Raw genomic sequence first — 22798 nt, forward strand, 5'->3', positions numbered from 1 at the left:
CCATAAAATCAATTTTCAATAAGCATTGGAGTGTATTATCACTTGTTCCCGTATTAAAACCCTACATCTCAGCAGGTCCCAATATTATTTTTAAACGACCTAAAACATTAGCTAATACACTATCTCTGAGTCTCTTCAGACTAAAAAATGGTAACAAACCCTAATTACCCAAAGGGTCCTTTGAATGTAGCAATTGTAAGATTTGTACAAAGATGTGTCAAAAATGGACCTTTAGTCAGTTACAGGAATGACATACAACATTCAGATGTTCATAAACTGCAACTCAACATTCACTGTTTATCTGTTAACATGTAGCAGCGGGCAACAATATGTCGGCAGGACCACTAGATGTTTGAAAATCAGGGTTATGGAACACCTCAGACTTATTGCTAAAAAGGATCAGAACCATCTTGTATCTAAACATTTTTCGAAACTGCCCTAGTGGTAATGTTGATCACTTTACTGCACATTCAGGGTATACAGTAGAACAGGTCCCCATGTCATCTAGGGGTGGAGACAGAACAAAGATACTAGATAGACGCAATGCTTTTTGGATTTTTACTTTAAGAACCAAGACACCCCTGGGGATAAACATTGATTGGGATCTGAGCCATTTTCTATAATTATTTAAATATATTTTTTACTTTTGATTTTTTATAAAGTTTAGTTTGTGGAAACATAGCCACATGATGTAAAATCAAAATTTAAATGAGCTATCCCAGTTTGATATTTATTTCTATGATACATTTCTATACATTTCTAGAAAATTGTTCCTGTGTTTCCTAGGTAACTTTATGTTAAGGAGGTCAGTATTGAAATACATTGTAATTGTTCTGTGCATTATGATCCAGTGTACTTGACAGGCTTAAGTTAGACTTTTATTTTGCAATTATAATTTATAAATAATATGAATGTTTTTTATATTTTATTTCATAAACATTCTGCCTATGCCCTACATACACTGAAGCCTTTGTCAAGTGACTTGACAAAGGCCTAAGTGAGGCCGAAACGTTGTGTATCTTGAATAAATTCTTTCCTAAAGAAACCCGTGGAGCCCTGGATCATCTTTCTTGTTGCTGTATACCTGGATTGCTGCAGATAGCCATCCCTGAACAGGAGCTCTGGCATTGCGCAAGTATCGCATTTATTTGCATTTTTTTGGAGTGCTACACACCCATATATCTCTCCATACACTGAACCATAGTCTAAATGAACATCAGGGTTATAACTATCCCCTACCCCTGTTGTGAATAAGTTAATCTAACTGTATGCATTGCGTTAATTACATTATATATGCATAGTATATACTTATATGTTAATTACATTATATATATATATATGCAAGGTGTATACTTATATGTTTAATATCAATCACTAATGGACTTAGTCATATATATTTCTAATGAAGCATATAGGTTTTTCACAACAGTAGTTTAGGGGGTTTGCATGTTAGATATTAAGTAATATTATTTAAATAAGCGTTTATAATGTTGCTTTTTAATTATTTTTATTAGTTGTGTTACTGTTTTTTGTTTTTTTAACAATAAAGTTTGTTTTAAGAAAAAATGTATACTACCTGATCCGTTCTGCCAATGGGGATGTATGTCACGTCAGAGCGACGCTTGGTGTAGGCACGCGCTGATGACGTCATTCTCGTCAGCCTTGGTCAATGGGGATGTACATTGTGTCGGTGCGATGCTTGGTGCAGACGCACGCTGATGACTTCGTCCCCACTGACGCAACGAATCAGATAGGTAACTATAAAAATGCAAACAGTTTATTACCTTGTACACCTTGATAAAGTGCTCTGGCATGAAACGCGTAGGTGCGTTCATGTAGTCCCTGTGCTGCCTGAAGCTTGCAATAAATTGATCTGCGGATTTTGGAGTTTGCCTTGGATTTTTTTAGTAAATTCAAAGTTTGAACGTCGTTGGGCTGTGCTCTGTTCTATACACTACTACTGTAGTGTAGTTGGTGCACTTTCTGTAAGGTACCTGCCAGGTGCTCCAGAACCCGGGCGTGCCAACTGAATGGACAAGGGTAGAAGAATGGTGCTCAAAAATACAGGGACCTATATCCTTATAATAAAAGGAGAATGAGGCACACACTGGGTAATTTCCAATATAAAGTACTAAACCTATAATGTGGCTCTAATCCACCCTGAAGGTGGGGGTAGGTGCACGAAGACACTCCCCCCCCCCTTACCTCATTGGGCTGGCCCCAGGTAAACGTACTCACGACTCAGTATCCCCAGTAGCTCTCTCCACAAGCGTGCAGCTGTGTCAGGTCAGGAGAATCCAATTGCAGTATATGTGCAGCGCACAGCAAAGAATGATAAGGAGCAGGTCTGGCAAAAAATATTTCTTTAATATGAGACCATAAAATAGAGGGTTGCAACCCTTCTACGCATTTCGTGCGATACATGCACTTTATCAAGAAGTCCGTCTCCGTGTGGGGTGGTATCCCACTGGAGGGTCCCACCTTGATGACAGTCTTTGTCTGCCGGAATGATCTGGTCCCAAATCAACTTATCAGATCTGCGCAACTTGCAGTTGTGTCCCTGGTCTACTTACTAGCCAGTGGGGCAGGGTCCATACCAAAGGGCCTGTCCCTGTAGCAGCCACAAACTAGATGGTTGAGTCGGGGCCTAGCTGGGGCCTAGGGGAAATCTGGCCTAGAGCAGAGGGTCACAGACCACTGCTCACAAACCTCCTACCCCTGTCCTGTCCAAGCACCGACTGCCACTTCCTCTTACAGCGCGCAAAATAGTATCTCCTCCTGCAGGAGACCTAGCTGCGCGATTGGCTCCCTGGCATCATGTGGTACTCCTGCCCCTAAGCACTATGGGACTTGTAGTCCCCGCGGAACCTATGCCTATGGGCCGCCGCGTGCACTCACTCCACTGAGCATGCGCAACCCTTAAATGGCTGCCACACACTCTCTGCGCATGCGTGAGCCTCCTCGCACGCATAAACAATTCCAACATGGCGGCGCCCTGCAGAGGGGTCGCGGCAAGCCCACCGCCATCCGCAACCACCCTGCAGCAGCGGAGGTAGGGGGAGAGAGAGCAGAGGACCGGGGAGCCAGAGGGGACCTGGCTACATATATAATCTGCATAGCGTCTCATTCTGAAAGTAAATGTTGCAGTTTCACTGTATTTACATTTTCTTTCCTATGGTGCCGCTTTTGAGGACTTGAAGCTTTATAGTTGGCAATACTATTTCATTGATTTTATGGTATACAAAACAATTTTATTTAGTACATACAATAGCATGTACATCTATAAGCCAAGTGCAGTCTATATCTGTGCACCAAAATTAAGGAAAAATATATTTTTAGACATACTGTAGGTAGCACTGATTAAGATATTTCAGACAAGTACATAGGGGCACACGTCCAATTGAAATTGAGTTTGAATGCATCAATTTTGCACAAAAACAAAATTGTTTTTCTATGCTTAGTACAAAAGCACCTAAGTCTTGATTGGCTGGAATTGCTTTTGACTGATGATGGCAAAATAACTGCTTTTGTGAATTTTTGATTTCTATTATGTGGATCATTATGGAACATTGTGGAATTCTTGATAGTTCTATCAAATTTAATAACATAAAAAAAAACACTAGATGCTCTCTTAATGCTGAATATCACATACAACCAAAGTTAATCTATTAATAGTGGATAAATATAGTGCTCGTGTTATCACAATACAAAAATATGTGAATGAATAAATAAAATGAATAAAATGATATGCTGCTCAACCAGAGAGAATCGTCCTTCAATCCTTTCAGAAATTGAATTGTTGTTGTTTAGGGAGCGTAGAATCATATGTGAAAATAGAAAAGAGAAACACAGATAGTGCAGGATTGTTTGTAATCCAATTCAATCTTAGGAAAATAGTTTTTTTGTAAGTGGGCAATGCCACAACTCACATGGATGAAGGGGTTAACCCCTCCTGCAACTGGGTACTGCTGCTTAACCCCTCCATTACCTTAGCGGTTAACCACTAAGGCAATGAAGCTCAGTTGTTGTTTTATTTTTATTACATAGGATTGAAGCAGGGGGTCTCAGGAACTGATATTAATGTGTGTCAGCTCCGCATGCATCAATCGAATGTGGTAAAAATAAATTATACTTTGTCTGATGAAAATTGCAAATCCTGTGAGAGGCGCGCAGTTAGAGTGACTGATTCAGCCTATCTCTTACTGCGCGTCTATTACAGGTATGCAGAGCCCCGTAGGATTCACACAGCAGGGTTACTCCGGCGGGCCATTAGTCTGCAACTGACCATCTCAGGTCCACCAAGTGACGCAATGCGGGATGTACCTAGGTATGTGTTAAAATAATGGCCGCTGCATCTATATCTCGCCACCCTTTAGATGGTGCCAAAAAATAGATGTTTTTCAGCCACCATTTGCTACGATTTGTTGCTTAAATAGCAGTTATTGGCAAAAAATACAAGTTTTAGCTTTTTTTGACCTATTACTAGGTAGAAAGAGAACGCTTGTAAAAAAGCCGATTACAGGTGATTTTGACATGTTATTACGGCTTTATGAATAGCTTCACATGTATAATCGCTTGTAAAGTGCATTGTACAGTCGTTAGTCACTTATCAAAGCTACTAGACTAGACCCCATAGGATTCTAGTTTATAAATATACTGATGTACTGCATTAAACATTTGTAATGATCCAAAGAAAAAAATAACACCTTGATTTCTAACTATATATTTTTTATTATTCCTAACACTGTACCTTTTTTATATTTTTACCAGAGGAAGATGTCATTGTGGTGGTCAGCTGTTTTGTATCTTGGATGCTTTCTTCTGCTGGTTGAAGGGAGGCCAGCAGAAGAAGAATATGGTCTTAAGCCCTTTCTACCTTTTGTAAGACTACGACATAAGGTAATTCATATATATATATATATGTACTGTATATGTGGATATATATTTTAATATATAAATAGGTGCTATAGAAAAATAAATCTCACAGTACCTTAAATGTGCTGTTTGACCTACTATCAAGATGAACCAATGGCAGTAACCTGTTTAAATAGTTAAATATGTGTTCTATATTATAACGTTCCAAACTCAGAACGATCATCCGGATGCATAAGGAGATGTGGGTGCCAAGTGTTACAGTACTGTATATTACTTTACATTCCTGAGTCTTTGGAGCATTTGTGTTATTTGATCTGTACTGTAGCTGATTAGCAATATGCACTGAACATCACTGCTAGTGTGCTTGCTCCTCCTTTTGTTTTTTTTGTTATATTGTTATTATTATATATTTTTTGTGTGTTACTTTAGATATACACATCAGACACCTATCAATATTTCTAAATGTTGTTTAAAGTTAGTTTCTAAACATTGTGAGCAATACAAAGTGGGGAGGTGGGATAAGTTTCCTCCTTTTTGTATGATGTAATTGTGTTTATTTGTATGATGTCACTGAGCCCCCTTTACTTCCATTCACATCATCGGGGGCCTGCCAGCGATGACAATCCCAGAAGACCTGTAGCACTCAGGTGCCACCTGTAGAGATGTACAGTTTTGTTGCTGAAGTTCGAGAAGCAGACTAAGTTTGACAATAGTTTTTGGCAAGAAAATTCATGAAACGCTTTCAAAGAAACACAGAACTATGGCTATGTGACCTGAAGTCACCTGACCCCTCATACAATCTTTTTATGCAAAAGTTTGTCAAAAATTGGATGTTGAGTACTCAAGCAATGTGACATGTTGGGGATAATTTAGCAGTTTAACAAAAAATATAGAAACATCTCCCCCCCCCCCGCCCCCCCAGAGAGCAATTTCAAGGGAAAAATTAAGGAAGATATAGGTGTTCACAGTTTCCTAAATTTTTCTTAAAAGACAATATTTTAGGATACCTGGGTAAGTTAAGTTGAGTTTTTGGGTATAAAGTCAGCAGAAAAGATCACAGTAATAGAGGATGTGTTAACTTTAATCATTCATACAAATTTTAATTGCAATATACTCTGTCATTTGAAAAGTTTATGGGCGTGATCTTCCTCCTCTCTATTAGCCCAATGAGTAATAAAAAAAGTATCTCATTATACTACAGCAAATTATCAAATTCACTTGGACATGACAATCAGAATCCTCACTTTTCCCTTTGTTTTGTGGCTGTACCACCCCACACACACCTCCCTGGTTGTTACACCTACACACAAAACACCAAGACATAATTGTAAATTAATAAGACCTTTTCAGCACCATGTATATATTGACTTCCATACAAATGTGTACACCAGTCACCAGCCTGCTGGGCCAATCCAAATTCCATAATAAGCATTCTATAAGGGGACACTACCATGCTATGCCACTTAACATTAAGCATTAATACTGCCTTTACCGCAACTACCTCCATAAGAGGACAGCACCAAACTCTGGTAGCAAATAAGACTTAAGCATCACCTCTCCCTCCATAAGAGACTTTTGATACAGTGCCACTCAAGAGGTTAGTCTACAAAATAAAGCAAATTGAACTGGATGAAGGATAGACAGCAGAGTTTTCATAAATTGAACCTTTTCAGCTTGGGCTAAAGGTGTAAGTGGGAGTACCTCAGGGATCATACTGGGATCACTGCTTTTTAACTTGTTTATTAATAACCTTCAGGTTCACATAGAGAGCCAACTTCAAGTCTCCATTTGTGTTAATGACACTAAATTGTGTAATGTAGTCAAACCAGATCAGGATGTCATTTCTCTCTAGAAAGACTTGGATAGAGGAGAAAATTTGACAGATAAAAAGCAGATGAGGTTTAATACAGATAAATGTAAGGTTATGCATTTGGGAAACAAGAATGAACAGGCTATTTACAAATGAATTGGGGCAAAATTAGGTCAATTCTTGATGGAGAAGGTTTTAGGAGTGCTTGTAGATAGCAGGCTTAGCAATAGTGCTCAATGTCATACAGTTGCTGCAAAGGCAAGTAAGATCTTACCTTACATTAAACGGAGTATGGATGGAAGAATAATTATGCCATTGTATAAAGCATTATTAAGTAGAGATGGGCGAACCAGTCCAAATCCATTTTCCATAATTTCCCTGTTTTTTTTAGACAAAATCCATCCCCTTTACCAAAATACACCCATGGATTGAGTACTAAAAATTCAGAGTGAATTCACTTCAATCCGCCACTGGATACAATCCGGGTCGATTTGTAAAAATCTGCACTCAGATTCTATATTGAATCCATAACCCGCACAAAAGAATGTTAAAATTCTGCATTCTCTCTCCCCTCTCGGATTTAATCTGAGAGTGGATTTTTAACAATCGACCAAGGATTATTAATCCACCATGAGAATTCTTAATGATAGAAAAGAAAATATGAAAAAGGCGGATCACCTTTTTTGAGACTGGTCCATGGAAATCCGTGAACCAAATGAACTGAACAATCCAAGGTGGATCCTCATACACAAAAAATATCACCCATCTCTATTAGTTAGACAACAACTTGAATATGGAGTACAGTTTTGTGCACCACTCCATAAAAAATAGATTATGAAACTAGAAAAAGTGCAGAGGAGAGCCATCAAATAAACAATGGGGATGGGAAATCTGATTTATGAGGAGAGGCTAGCTAAATTAGATTTGTTTACATTAGAAAAAAGGCATCTAAGAGAGTATGTGATAACTATTTACATATATATTCAGGGTCAAAACAAGGAGCTTTCAAAATAACTATTTATCTGAATTGCAGTACAAACTACACAGGGTCATCCCTTAAGGTTGGATTAAAGCAGTTTTCACCCGCAACCAAAGAAAGGGTTCTTTCTAGTAAGGGATTTATAATGTGGCATTCATTACCCATGGAGACTGGGATGGCAGATACAATAGATATCTTCTAAAAAGGTTGTACATCTTTTTAGAAGGTATACAGTGATTTACAAAATAAGTAAACATGGGAAAGATGTTGATCCAGGGAGAAATCAGATTGACATTGTATGGAGTCAGGAAGAAATTTATTTTTCACCTTTTGAGATATCATTGGATAATGCTTCTCTAGGGTTTTGTTTTTTGCCTTTCTCTGGATCAATATACTGTAAATACAAATACTGTGGGGCCTATGCAGTAGATAGCGATAAGCCACTTATCAAGCCCTTTTCGGCAAAAAGACCTACTGCTATTCAGTAAGAATGAAGAAAGAGGGGATCGGTGTGACGTCCAAAACCATGGAAAAAGCGGAACTCACTAGCCAAAAATGATTAAAATAAAAGTATCTTTATTGAGCAACATAAAAATGTGTAACATACACATGAAGAACAAGCTCCTCCTCCCACGTGTTTCACGCCGTCACTGGCGCTTTCTCAAGGAGCATGACAAGAGAGGAGGAGAACAGCTATTTAAACCCCTCCTTTCTAATTAGAATATTGCACACACATGTGTGCTATTCAGTAAGCCCTAATAAGTTGCCGCTAAAAGTCCTTTTCAGCAATCTTTTTTTTCCCGAGAAAAAAAATATCACGATAAGTGGCCAGAAGCCATTTATCGGCAGGTTTTCAAACTCGTGAAATTCTAGTAGCTCCGATTCGCTTATCGAGGCTAATCGCGGCTCTAGAATAGAGATTTCCTCTCAAAATGCTCTCGCCAGGAAAGTTGGCAGGAAGGTGGTGAGAAGCTGCCGAGAAGCGGCGAGGGGGGACTTAGAAAAAAAAATGAATTTTTCCTGCATTGGATTGATGCCGGGAGTCTCTGCATCTGATACCCATTAATATCAGCACCGGAGACCCCTGGAATCAATCCCATGCAATAAAAATGCATTTACAGGCTAACCGCTAAGGCAATGAAGGGGTTAAAGAACCACAGCAGCTTTATTGGGGGCAGAGGGGGTGAGTGAAGCGGGTACTTGGCCCTTCATTCACCTTCTCTGCCCAAAAAAACATTACAATATGTACTAACCACAGATAAACCTGTGCCCCCACATAAGTATTTTTTAATTTTTTTAAACACAGGAATAATACCAGAAGCCTTTAGGGGTCCCTAGGTGGTCCTTGCAAGTGTCTGTGGGCCTCCAGGTTGTCCCTGTGGGTGTCTGGGGGCCCTCGGGTGGTCCCCATGGGTGTCCGGGGGTCCTCGGGTGGTCCCCATGGGTGTCCGGGAGTCCTCAGGTGTTCCCCGCTGGCCTGCAGTACCAATACTGTGGATGGGTATGATAAGCCACTATAGCACTCAATGGTCAACCTACTGTAATAAAAATAATTAAGGCCAAAAATACAAAAGAATCACATAAATACAGATGCACCTAAAAACCCCAACAATAAAAGAACTAAATAGCCTAATAGTAACATAACAAATATTAATTTATCACCAAAATAGCTACATTATTGCAATTATGTTATTCCAAAACAATACAATTAAATAAACAACTAGCCAAGCAAACTATTGAACAAATAAAACCACTAGCCAACAAAACAATTAATTAATTTACAACACTAGCCAACAAAACAATTCATTAATTTACAACACTAGCCAACAAACTAATTAATTAAAACCAGCAACCAACAAAACAAATAAATAATTAAAAATGCTAACGTCAGCTCAGGCGACCCCCTGCTCACGCACACTATTAATAAAATTTATATTAAAGCAGCTTCATTACCTTAGCGGATAGCCGCAAAGCAATGAAGGGGTAAAGGCACCCTCCCCCGCTACCCACCCAGGATGCCTAACCACCCACCCCGGGCCCACACACCCTCTACCCATTGATTGCATAGTGTTATATCATACCCATATAATATGGGCATGATAAGCCACTATAGCAGTCAATGGTCACCATAATAAAAAAGCATGAAGGCAAAACATATACAATAATAAAAGATATACACAAGCACCTAAACACCCCAATCCAATAAATAAAAGTACTAGCCAACCAATTAAATAAATAAAAGCACTTGCCAACCAATTATATAGATATATAAAAGCACTAGACAACCAATCAATTGAATAAATAAAAGCACTAACCAATAAAACAATTACTTAATTTAAACCACTAGCCAACAAATCAATTAATTAATAAAACCACTAGCCAACACATCAATAAAAAACCAGTAGCCAACAAAATAAATACTTAATTAAAAACGCTAAACAATCGAAAAATGAAATAAAAACAAGCCATCCAAATTACAAACAATTTAAGCCAAACAATAAACAGAAAACTAAAAAACAACAATCAATAGAAAAAAAGTATTTATCAAATGGAGGTACCAGTAATGCCACTGAAGAATTTAAATTCCACAGTAACATGACGCGGGAGATTTAAAAGCACAGGGGATACTGTAACCCCATTCCGGGGCCTGTATCTCGGGAAGTAGGGGGTCCCGAGGCTTAAACCAATGCGGTTCAGGTCAGGAGAACCCCTGCTCATGTACACTATTGTCAAAATCAATGTTTTTACTCTTCTCCATGCAACTCTTACAGGCTGCATTTTTTTCTATCAGCTATCACGCTTTAGAATTTATAGCACGATAGCACTCATACAAAAAACAGGTTGCACAATAGTGCATTTTTTAAATCAGATTTTAAAAAGTGGCCTTACAGTAACTTCTTAGTGAATCCCACTTTTGGCCTCATGTCTTATAGCACGATAAAAAAATTGCATTGTCGGACGCAAAAGCACTGATTTTATCACTGCTTTGTGAATCTGCCCCTAATACTCAATACGTTCACACATTCACACTCAATATCACTACAAATACGATCATACTGACAGTCACATCTCACTGTCACTGCATCTTTCTCCTTTCGGTCTCCTACTTCCGCACACACCAAAACTGAAGACTTAAAAGCACTTGCTCATGACCCATTATATACTTCAGTTTTTATAAAATCTTAGGCACTTTTGACTTTCAGCTGTGCAAAATTTCTATGCTGCCATTTCGCTCCCTATCTAGCAATATTTTACTGACATTTTGCCACATTGTTCATCTTTGAGACTTGTGTAAACGTGCTGCAATTTAAAAGAAAAATTCTAGAAATTAAACCACTAGATTTGTGATAGTTTTGCAGAGGCACAATATGCTACAGCAGTGGTCTATAACTGCATGAGGTCATGAAAGACTAACAACATAAAGGACTGAAGGAGCGAGTAAAGGTGCTGACTCTGAAAACAATGGCACTGAGTTTGAAGTGGGTGAGCATGGTTATTTATAATCCCAGTGTCAGCCCCTTGTAACCTTGAGGAAGTCACTTTATCTCCCTGTGCCCCAGGCAAAAAAAAATAGCTTATAATCTTTATGTGACAAGGATTCGTGCATATGCATAGCTTGATAATAATGTGCACCATAACCTCATGTACAAAATTCCACTTTCTCAAATGTCAATGAGAATTTGAATTGTAAAGCTTGAATGCACAAAGCTCATATTTTAATGCAAGAAATACGGTACAGAGACATATCCGTTTTCTTAGAATAAGTTAAATGAACCCTGCAAAGGAAACAGAAACACAAAGCAATATTTGTTCTAATGGATCGTAAATATATATGGCACTTCATGCATAGAGCTCTAAAATAACAGTAATCTTGCAAGTTAGCATTATTTTTCCACATAATTATTTGGCACATTTACAGTGAAACATTGATTGCCCTATATACATATTCACAACTACTAAGCAAAATAATACAATCTACTATATGCAATCCCATCACTAAGTATTATTAGGCTTTCCAATTAAATTTTATGAGTCTTACAAAAGTATGAATCGGGTTATAAACAGGGACTGGAAAATGCATTATCGGAATTATTTTGTAGGGCACAAGCTATTTGATACCTTGAAGGGCTCTTCATTTGTTGTAGTGTGAACTTTCTGACCATTATTGCAGCTAAATAACTATACAGATGAGTTATGATATTTAGTGCTTTACACCTCGTTACTATTAGTCAAGTCATTCTTATTTGCTACTGTCATTAACTGAAGCAAATTTTGAAACAAAACTTACACCAGACACTGAACTCAATAGTTGTGCAAAATCTCCTAGTTCAGTTAACAAACATTTTTGACATGTTACGTTTTTCATATATTTTCAAAAAGTGTTCGCAAACATGTACACATGTAGAATTCACATATTTTGCAGGTGAAGCACTGCATTCAGCAAAATTGGCAATACTCTTTTCTCTGTACTCATTTACGTTAATTTCAAGTTCTCCTTTTTAGTGGACATCCACCTTTAGGTGGACATGCACTAAGCTCTGTTAAGTCGTTTTTTGGAGCGCAAAGTGTTCTTAGAACGTGATGTTGCGCTGAACACGATGCACTAAGCCACGCAAACAGGCACTTTGCGCTCTAAAACTGACTTTTTTCAGGAAATTTTTCTAAGTCCAACTTTGCTTGTTCGTTACCCTGTTTGCGTTAAATTCTGCCCTTAAGCAGGATGCACTAAGCTACGTAACCTTAGCGTACGCGAAAGTTGCGTTCAAACAAACACGTCAGCTGAAGGTAGACGCAAAAAAAGCTGGACTTTGAAAAAATTCTTGCTTTACATTTTTGCATACGCAGCACCCATACAACAGGCCGGCGTGTGTCCCCGGCTGACCCTGAGGGAGGCCGGGGGTCGTGCGGGTGTCCCCGGCTGACCCCGCGGCCATCCCGGGGTCCCCGCGGGAGTCCCGGGTTACCAGCGGGCATGCGGTACCAATGTTGTGCCTACAAAAATACTAAACATTATTTCTAACTAAATACACCCCCTAACACATACAGTACAATAATGTGCAAAATAACTATTATCCAGATATGGATAATAGATTATTTGCCCATTAATAAACACTGCATTAGCATACATAAATAAAGTAAATAAATACAGTTATACTTACCACAACAGCAGGTCCCTCTGTTCTCCGTTGAAAGAAAGCATACAGTATATACATAATAAAGACATTCTAATGGCCCCTAACCCCTTAATCACCTTAGCGGTTACTAAACGCTATAGTCATTAAGGGGCTAACCCACCCTGCCCCGATACAAACCCGGGAGGCCTAAGCACCCACCCTGAACTGACTATACCAACCCTGTACCTATTGAGTAGTATAGTGGTACATCATACCCATATAATAATAATAATAATATGGGCATGATAAGCCTCTATAGCACTCAATGGGCACCCTAATTACAATACATTAATGCACCAGATACACAATAATAAAACCGAACTCTAAAAAAACATACTTCACTAAATAAAAACAGTAGCCAGCTAATCCAATGAATACAAGAAATAACAACATCAACAATGAATTAATTAAACCATTAACCAATCAAAACAATTAATTTCTAAACCAACTCAAAATGAATTTATGGTTATTTCAGATATTGTTTGAATGTATTTCTTTGTCTTTTAATGTTTACATTCATTAATGTTGTAGTAATTCATTGGTTTGATTGGTTAGTTTTACTATTCATTTTGAGTTAGTTTAGGAATTAATTGGTTTCATTGGTTAATGATTTAATTAATTTATTGTTGATGTTGTTATTGCTTGTATTCATTGGATTAGCTGGCTACTGTTTTTATTTACTTTATTTAGGTATGCTAATGCAGTGTTTAATAATGGGCAAATAATGCAGGGGGTCTCCGGAGCTGACCCGCATTGGTTTTATGTCCGGGGACACCCTGCTTCCCGAGATACAGGCAACTTTATGGGGTGCCGGTATCCCCTGCAGTTTCAAGCTTCCGCGTCACGTGATCGGGACATTTAAATTCTGCAGGGGATACGGCACCCCATAACGGGGCCTTTATCTCCTGAAGTAGGGGGTCCTCGGACCTGAAACCAATGTGGTTCAGCTCCGGAGACCCCCTGCTCATGAACACTATTATTAAAATGATTTTAATTCGTGTACGATCGCCTGTAACAGCCTTGCATGGAGATGGCAAATCTCCATGCAAATGTTACATGCGGCTTTTTTTTCTATCAGCTAGTGTATGTGAAGTTTAAGAACGCTAGCAGGGGGGAAAAAAAGCAACACTTACGCTGTGGGTGTTTTGAGCACGTACGTTAAAAAATGGGCTCAAGGCGAGGTAAAGCCGCTGGGATATGTAGCAGCACTCCACCATTCGGTGTCACTACCAGTGTCCCAGAGAAGTCTGCGTCCTGCTTGGAAATAAGTGACGTCATCTCCCGTTGACGAGACCTGCCGGCTGCTTTTGACTGAAGTTCAGTGTGCCATGGCTGTGTGTTCCTCACCCGGACCAGTATTTCCAGCTGGTTGTATTCATCCGTTTGACACGCGCAACACCGGGTCAAATTTACTATACTATGAGCGTTGTGCGCTGTTTTTTTGTCTTTTTTCTCTTTTAGTTGGGTTATAAACCAACTAAAATTGACTTAACATCTTCTGTAGATGATCCAGATATTAAGGGGACTCCTGTTTTATTTAACTCCTTTATTCTGTCTGGTGATTGCGATCCTGTTGAAATTGTCCCAGTCTCCTGTGACAGTCATCTCCTCTAACTCAGCCAGTAAGTCCATCAGACGCATTATCAAAAAATGTTGGCACTAGAATATACTCCAAGCAACGGAAGAGCGATAATGAAAGAAAGGGGGTACAGCCTTATCCTTTTAGAGGGGTGGGGAGGCACCAGACGTGGCACATATTGAAGGGACAGTAAGTGAGTCTCTTACAAATACTTCTTGTCTCTTCAATATGTGCTCTACAGGTGTCCGGAGTATATTCTGGTGACAATATTTTTTGATAATGCATCTGATGGACATACAGCCTGGGTTGTAATATCTGCTTTAAACAGTGTTGCACAATATTTTATTACTGGAAATGAAATAAATGAAGGAAAAATCTTCAAAATGATACGCAACTGAATACTCCTCTATAAATAAAGAATTGTTGTAAGGCTAAGGTAAAGGCAACATGGAAGTCAAGAAAGTACTGCACATTGGCAATGTGTTGTGTGTTTGTTTACAGCCTAGCAAAGGTCTTGTAAATGTTTTGAAGATTAAAACTTAGAGCTGCATACAGTATAATACACTGAAAGACCGTATCACTCATTGAAAGGTAGCCTCATTGAACGGTAGCCTAAATTCTTGAAGTCTGACTTACTCTCTGAAGACAGATACATATTCTATAAGATATATCTAAAGATGAGCAATATAAAATAGTGGCAAAGTATATACAAAATAGAGGCATTACATTTTTAATTTTACATTTTCACCATATTCATGCATCAGAGCTTTAATAGTCATATTTGTCCTGAAGAACTGTATAATCATTGTACTGTAGATTGTGATACACCTGAGGAATACAGTTTAAGAAGAGATCTGTAATTTCAAAAGACCTGTACATTATAATCCCACATATCAAGAGCTTTCATATTAAACTCCTCTAAGGTAATACACCTACTATAAGTATACAGTAGCAACACTTAAGGCATTTAAATACATTTTCCATTGAACACAATTTCAACATTTTCTATTGCCTTTTGAGAAATTTCCAAATTGCGTGAGCAATATTATCTACTGTTAGTCTTATTTAATAGGAGCAGCTTTAATGGCTTTGAAATGGTCTTACTCACTTGAAGAAGTTTCCTCTTCTGGAAGCAATCAACATTTCTGAAAAAGTCCAACCTGCAGCCTAACAGTGATGTAGCACCTGTTGTTTCAATCCCTGGCATGCAGAAACGCATTTACGACAACGCCAGGCTGGCGAGTTGAAAATAAATCATTAAGACAATAAGGTTCCCTTCAAAACATAAATGTATTTTCAAACCATAATACAAGGGAAAGAAAAGCTATGTGCTGTCTGATGGACTGATGGAAAATACACTTGCGGTAAGCCAAATATTTCCTTTCCTCTCTGTCTATTCAGCAGCTCCCTGTGCTGTATTAATAGCTAGGGAAGAAACAAAAAGGGGCACAGGAAATAAAACAGTTTAATCTATTGAAACCTGAAAGAAAAGCGAGTATATTTGTCCGTGTAGCTGCTTTGCAAATCTGCTCTGCTGATGCTTGTGCTTTCTCGATCAAGGTTATCGCTACGTCTCTGGTAGAGTGAACTTTTTGGCCCATTGGAATCGTATTGTGTGCATGATTCATCTTGCAACAAATCTCTTGGAAGTTTTCTCTGCTTTGTTTTCCCCCGAAAAAAGGATGAGTAGGCTTCATGACTTCTTAGATTTCTGAATTATCTCCTGGTATTCCATTAGACATCTCTGACATGCAGAGGTAGGTTCCTTTCCTTCTCATTCTTTGGATGTGGACAGAGTGAAGGCAGTACAATTTCCTGATTTATGTGAAAGAATGAGGACACTTTTGATGGAACTGATGAATTATCCTCAGAACAACTTTGTCTTCATTGATTGACATATAGGGTTCACTTATTGAAAGGGCCTGTATTTCACTGACTGAAAATACAAAATTGGGGCGTAAACGCAAACAAATATAGAGTAAAATTGAGTGTCCAATGAAGGGGTAATATAAGTGAACCATATGAATGGCTTACATCAGGTGAAAAAATTAACTCATGGGGTCGAGAGGGGAAGTGGTAGAAGGAGAAGAGGAGATCAGTAGCAACACATCCTCCTCTGTGACAGGGAAAAAAGAGTTGAGGAAGGCTTGTGGAGAGTTAGGAAGAGGTACAGAATGCGAGGATGATACAGAGGGGTTGTCTTGACATATTGGAACAGTTCAAAAGTGCAGGGGAACAGTTTCAAGTGAGGAGAATCCTGCTACTGCAGCCAACACAACATATTCCAAATTCCTCAAAATGCAGGTCTCCTCTAGGACAGAGGTACAAAGTAGAGCTCTACTCACAAGTTCACAATGCAATTCTTCATTTATTGTAACAGCCAAGAACGGGGAAAAACAACATATCAGGTCCCACATAGACCTTTCATCAGGCTGATTTAAATTGTATTGTGAACTTGTGAGTATAGCTCTACTGTGTACCTCTGTCCTAGAGTATACATGCATTTTGAAGAATTTGACATATTGGAATCCACATTTGTCTTTAAATAGTCAGCAAGCAGCAAGCAGTCCTGAGGTGAAATGGAGGAAGAAAAACAGGAAGCAGATGGTGGTCTGTGTAGACAAAGAGTCAAAGACAGGGAAGAGTTGACGGGTTAGATTTCATGTTCATTTAGCCTGGGAGAAGGCAGAGTTAAAACAGGATAGGATACATATGTAGTGAAGGAAATCTGAGTGAGAAATTTCCTCCAATGGCATTCAGAGGAATGTGTGCAGGAACACAGAATGCATATGTGGCAGTTTATCCAGGATCTGAGGTTAGAAGGGCAAGAACGACAGAGAGAAAGAGGGGCATGATGATCAAGAGAAGAGTTTAAGGCAGAATTGTAATTCCTGACAGGTTGTCAAAGTCTGGAGTAGAGCAGAGAGAGGAGAGGGAGGAACACAAAGTGTAATCAAAAGCTGGTAGGGTAATAGAACACAGGTCTCTACAGATTGATGTGTAGAAGGGGAGGTGAGAGAGAGAAAATTAGATGAAATGATGGTCAGAGAGAGAAAAGATTTTTAGTGAAAACCAGGTCTAGGTAGAAAATAGGTAGAAAATAGGTAGAAAAACAGATCTTTGTGTGGCCTGGCTGCAATACATTGGTGAAAGCTAAAAGATGTTAGAGATAGAAAGTGGGAAGACCAAGGGAGAGAGGGGTCATAAATATGGCAGTTGAAGTCCTCAGGGAGAAAAACAGGGGAGTGTGAGGAAATTCATATTCCAACCTCATTACATCTGAAATGCACTGTAGGCGATGCATGCAGAGGGGAAAACAGGAGACTTGGTATGGGAAAATAGGCATTTATTTGGACAAAGAGTTTTCCTCAGCTCATATCTAGCAAAAAGCAGGTGAGCAATATACAGGATAGGGCTTTCCTGGTCCAGAGTTCAGTTTCCTCATTGTATGGAAGTCCATATAGGTGCGCCGGCGAGTATTCTAAAACTTAACTTAAACTTGCCTTGGAATATCTGGGGCTATCACCAACAAGATCCAAGTACATGTTGGGTACATGCTGGGTACATGCTGCAAACATTTCAGTGACATTTCTGCAGAGACTAATGGCCCATCGGATTAACACAGCATGGGTCCCTGGCAGTCCCATTCAGTTTGATGAGACTGCTAGGGAGCCCCTGCTGTTAATGGGCCATTAGTCTGTCTGCAGAAATGTCACTGAAATGTTGCAGCATGTACCCAGCATGAACCCAGCATGTACCTGGGTCTTGTTGGTGATTCCCCCAGATTTGTTTTAGTATACTCATCGGCCCTACAGTATATGGATCTGGTGTCCATTTGCATCAAGGACACAGAGATATGGCTGGCATGCCCTAGTGACCCTGCTCTGTGACTTTCTTGGGGTCAGTACAGGATCTCCCCCAGCACCGTGTGCACCAGAAAATTGGCTTTATTATCGCCTTCAATTGTGTGCCTGCAACCCTATCTGCGTTCTCTGACCCCTAGGGGACAAGGACATGCCTGTGTGGTCCTTACACATGCCAATAGAGACAGAGAAAAAGTTCAGTTTCTTGCTTTTTAAACACCTTGCTAGACTCTGATGGGTTCATTAGTAGTCCTGCCTTCCTCCAGACAGGGATTAACCATTGTCTGGCTGACACCCAACAGCTCTAGCTGTTGTAACCAGGCTTACCCCTTACAGGCACCATTTATCATTTTAAGCCCATAGGCTTTCAGAAAAGAACATATTTAACAAAATATGTAATTGCTCCATGAGATGCATAGGAAGAAGTAATAACACTGAAGGGGTTAACGTCACATCATAAAGCTTATGTGTACTTCAAGGAAATGGGAGTGGGTGAAATAAGGAAGGGAAGGATGAATGATGGAGAGTAGCTGGCATGGGGGGAAAGTGGGTGAATTGAGTTGGGAATGTCCCTATCATTTTGTGCAACTATAGGGGTTGAAGGGGTTAAATGCAAATAAGAGCTGACTGTCTCTTCCCTACTGGTCCTCTGATAATTGTATCCCCGGTGTCAGATGAGGCAGGACCAGCAGGAGATGTCGGGAAGCAGCTCTAATCTACAGTTAACCTGATAACTCCCTGTAGACCTCACAGCTGCACCAGAGGAGGTAAGGACTAGATATGGGCTAAGTTTTTTTTGGCACATTTGGATCAGCAGCAGATCCATCTCAAAAATGGCAATTTGCATTTTTCGGATTTTTCATTATTATTATTACCAATATACTCCGCGGATTTTGCAACCCGTGCATGGAATTGAAGGATCCAATCCTCCAACGGATTGCTGAATCCATGGATGGAATCTACAAATCGGTCCATGGGTTGTATCCAATGGCGGGTTTTGATGAATCTGCACAGATTAAGACCAATTAAATCCGTTTGCGGATTTTACACCGCAAAACAGATTTTGGGGGAAAATACAAGAAAATATGGGAAACAGATTTTAGGTGGTGTGGCAGGACGGCCTGTAGCCGAGGTCAGGGAACAGTCCACACGTATAGTTTCAGGATAAATAAAAACGTTCAGTGGCTTTATTTCTCCACAGTAACATAACATGCGGGTACACTGTCCCTTTAACAAAATAAATCCTGCTCCACTTTGGGAGAAAAACTGACTAATAACACAGCAGACCTATCTAGCAGGCTGGCTGGCTAAACCAGTACCAAACCATAAGGGTACTTTAAGCAGTCAGTAAACAAATGAATAATCCTTACTTTAGTTGAAGTAGTCTTTGGTGAAATCCCTCTGGCTAAGGGCTCACGCAGCAGTGTGCTTCTCTCTCTCTCTCTCTCTCTCTGGCAGCTAGTGCCAGTCACATGATCCTTTATCTACCTTGCTGGCTCTCAGGTGTCAGCTAAAGAGTTCTGATTTCCTAACTTCCACCTGAGTTAACCCTTATGAGTGCTGGATGAAGCACTCAGACATATGTCTCCCAGGCGTAACTGATAGGAGTTGACTTCACTCTGTCACATACCTCCCCTGTTTGTGTGTGGCTAGTGTCCCACACGGCTGAAGCCCGACCCTCCACTCCTTCCCTTTGACAAAAAATCAGCTTTTCCATGGTCCTTTCCAGGTCTATGCTGAATATCAAAAGAGAAGGGTTAGAGGGCAATATACCACCTGGTCAACCTTGGATTTGTGTCCTTCATGGTGTTTAACCACTTCAAAGGCGCATGGTCAGTGACCAGGGTGAAGTGTACTCCGGCGACATAATGTCTCAAGGCCTCAATTGCCCATTTTACAGTGAGGCACTCCTTCTCAATAACGGAATACCTCACTTCCCTTGGGAACAGCTTCCGGCTGATGAACAGTATGGGGTGTTCAACACCATCAAATTGCTGAGACAGCACTGCTCCCAGTCCTACCTCTGAGGCATCTGTCTGGATGATGAAGGGCTCTTTAAAATCTGGGCTCCGAAGAGCGGGGCCCTCTGACAGGCACTTTTTTAGCATGTCAAAGGCGTCTTGGCACTCCGAAGACCATTTAACTTGGGTCGGGGCACTCTTTTTTGTCAGATCTGTTAGGGGTGCAGATATTTCTGAAAATTTGGGGATAAACCGCCGGTAATACCTTGCTAACCCCAAAAGGGAGCGGACCTGTGTCTTTGTCTGTGGGGTGGGGACTTCCTTTATGGCGGCCACCTTGCTAGCTAGTGGCCTTACTATCCCTCCCCCAACGGCATAGCCCAAGTACTTTGTAGTGGATTTACCCAGGGCACATTTTTTTGGATTTGCAGTGAGCCCTGCTTCTCTAAGGGACGTTAGGACTGCCCTTAACCTTTTTATATGAGACTGCCAGTGTCTGCTATAGATGACAATGTCATCCAAGTAGGCCGCAGCATATGCCCTATGGGGTCGTACTACCTTGTCCATTAACCTTTGGAACGTGGCTGGAGCCCCATGAAACCCAAGTGGCATAGTGACGAATTGGTATAAACCGAGAGGGGTGGCGAAGGCAGTTTTGCATTTGGATTCTTCCGCTAGAGGTATCTGCCAATATCCTTTCGTGAGATCTAGGGTGGAGATATACTCTGCTTTACCAAGCGAATCAAGCAATTCATCCACCCTAGGCATTGGATATGCATCAAATCTGGATACAGCATTTACCTTTCGCAGATCCACGCAAAACCTCACCTTCCCATCTGGTTTAGGGACCAACACGATAGGGCTACACCATTCGCTGTGGGACTCCTCGATCACGCCCAATTCCAACATGTCTATTATCTCCCTCTCTACCAGGTCTTTTCGGCCCTTTGGCAATCTATAGGGACGGGACCGTACTTTTACGCCAGGTTCTGTCTCAATCCTATGGGACACTAATCAGTCTGCCCTGGCAGCTCAGAAAAAACATCTGGGAACTGGTCACATACATCAAGTAGGTCTGACCTTTGTTCCGTTGTTAACTGCTCTCCCATGGGAACCTGATAGTCAATGTACGTACTACCCTTTGGAAGCTTTGGACCCAAATCCGTCTCTCCTTCCCGAGGGTGAATGAACAGCGATCTCATCGTTTTCCAGGGTTTCAGGAGGTTCACATGGTAGATTTGTTTACCCTTCCTGGACCCTGGCTGAGAGATCTCATAGTTCACCTCCCCGGTGCGGCGGAGAACTTGGAAAGGACCCAGCCACTTCGCAAGGAGTTTACTATCTGATGTCGGTAGTAGTAACATCACTTGGTCCCCAGGTTGGAAGACCCTCAAGCGAGCATTTTGGTTGTACTGCCTCTCTTGACGTTCTTGAGCAGATTTCAGGTTTTCCTTCGGAAACCGACCTATCATGTCTAGGCGGCTTCTAAGGTCTATGACATACTGAAGGGTATTCTTGGAGGGGGAGGGCTCCTCCTCCCAGGATTCCTTCAGTAGGTCGAGAATACCCCGAGGTTGGCGTCCATATAGGAGCTCAAACGGGGAGAAGCCTGTGGATGATTGGGGAACTTCTCGTACCGCAAACAACAGGAAAGGGAGAAGTTCATCCCAAGCTCGCTTTTCAGTGTCCACAAACTTCCTAAGCATAGTTTTTAAAGTACGGTTAAACCTCTCTACCAATCCATCAGTCTGAGGATGGTAGACCGAGGTCCGGACGGATTTTACCTCCAATAACTTCAGAACATCCTGCATTAACTTTGCCATGAAATTTGTTCCCTGGTCAGTTAACATCACTTGTGGAAGTCCTACCCTAGAAAACAGTTCTAACAGCCTGTGAGCAACCTGTTTAGCAGTGGCTGATCTCAGAGGGAAGGCCTCAGGATATCTGGTGGCATAATCTACCACAAAGAGTATAAATTTATGTCCCTTCGCAGAGGGTTCTAAAGGTCCGACCAGATCTACCCCAATTCTCTCGAATGGGATGGCTACCAAGGGCAGAGGAACCAAAGGAGCCGGCTTCTGTCCTTTTTGGCTAGTTAACTGGCATTCAGGACATGTCTCACATAGTTTCATGATGTCACCATGTATGCCTGGCCAGTAAAACCGGGACGAGATGCGGTCCGTGGTCTTATCTCTGCCCAAATGACCACCCCATGGGAGAGTATGGGCTAGGGTAAACACTGTTTTAATCAACCCTTTAGGGACTAGCATCTGTCGAATGACCTCCCCTGTTTGTGTAACCTTATTCACACGATATAGTATGTCATTCAACAGTTCAAAATGTGGAAACACTTTTACACCTTGTTCATCTATTATCTTGTTGTTGACCTGTACCACCTTTTCATATTGTCAAGCCAGAGCTGGGTCCTCCCTCTGCCTCTGACGGAAGTCAGGAAGATCCAGGTCTGGCAACACTCCCGTATCTATCTGTTCCCCACCCTGGTCATCCCCGGCCATGACTTGCAGTCCTTTGGGCTGACTAATGTTACCAAAATCCC

The 22798-nt window shown here is 40.6% G+C and overlaps 1 protein-coding gene across 3 annotated transcripts in view; it reads left to right on the forward strand.

Moving 5' to 3' along the window:
• The window catches only part of FSTL5 (follistatin like 5), an 816421-nt gene that overhangs the window by 40748 nt on the left and 752875 nt on the right, over positions 1-22798 (forward strand). For 2 of the 3 annotated variants that reach the window (XM_075612304.1, XM_075612313.1), the window contains exon 2: positions 4771-4899. The exons of the other annotated variant lie outside the window; for it this stretch is intronic. In XM_075612304.1, coding sequence (XP_075468419.1) covers positions 4777-4899 — 123 coding nt within the window. In that variant the 5' untranslated portion in view covers positions 4771-4776. The remainder of the gene's footprint in view (positions 1-4770; positions 4900-22798) is intronic. 3 annotated transcript variants of the gene reach the window in all.

Source organism: Ascaphus truei, chromosome 1, assembly GCF_040206685.1.
Source record: "Ascaphus truei isolate aAscTru1 chromosome 1, aAscTru1.hap1, whole genome shotgun sequence".
NCBI lineage: Eukaryota > Metazoa > Chordata > Amphibia > Anura > Ascaphidae > Ascaphus > Ascaphus truei.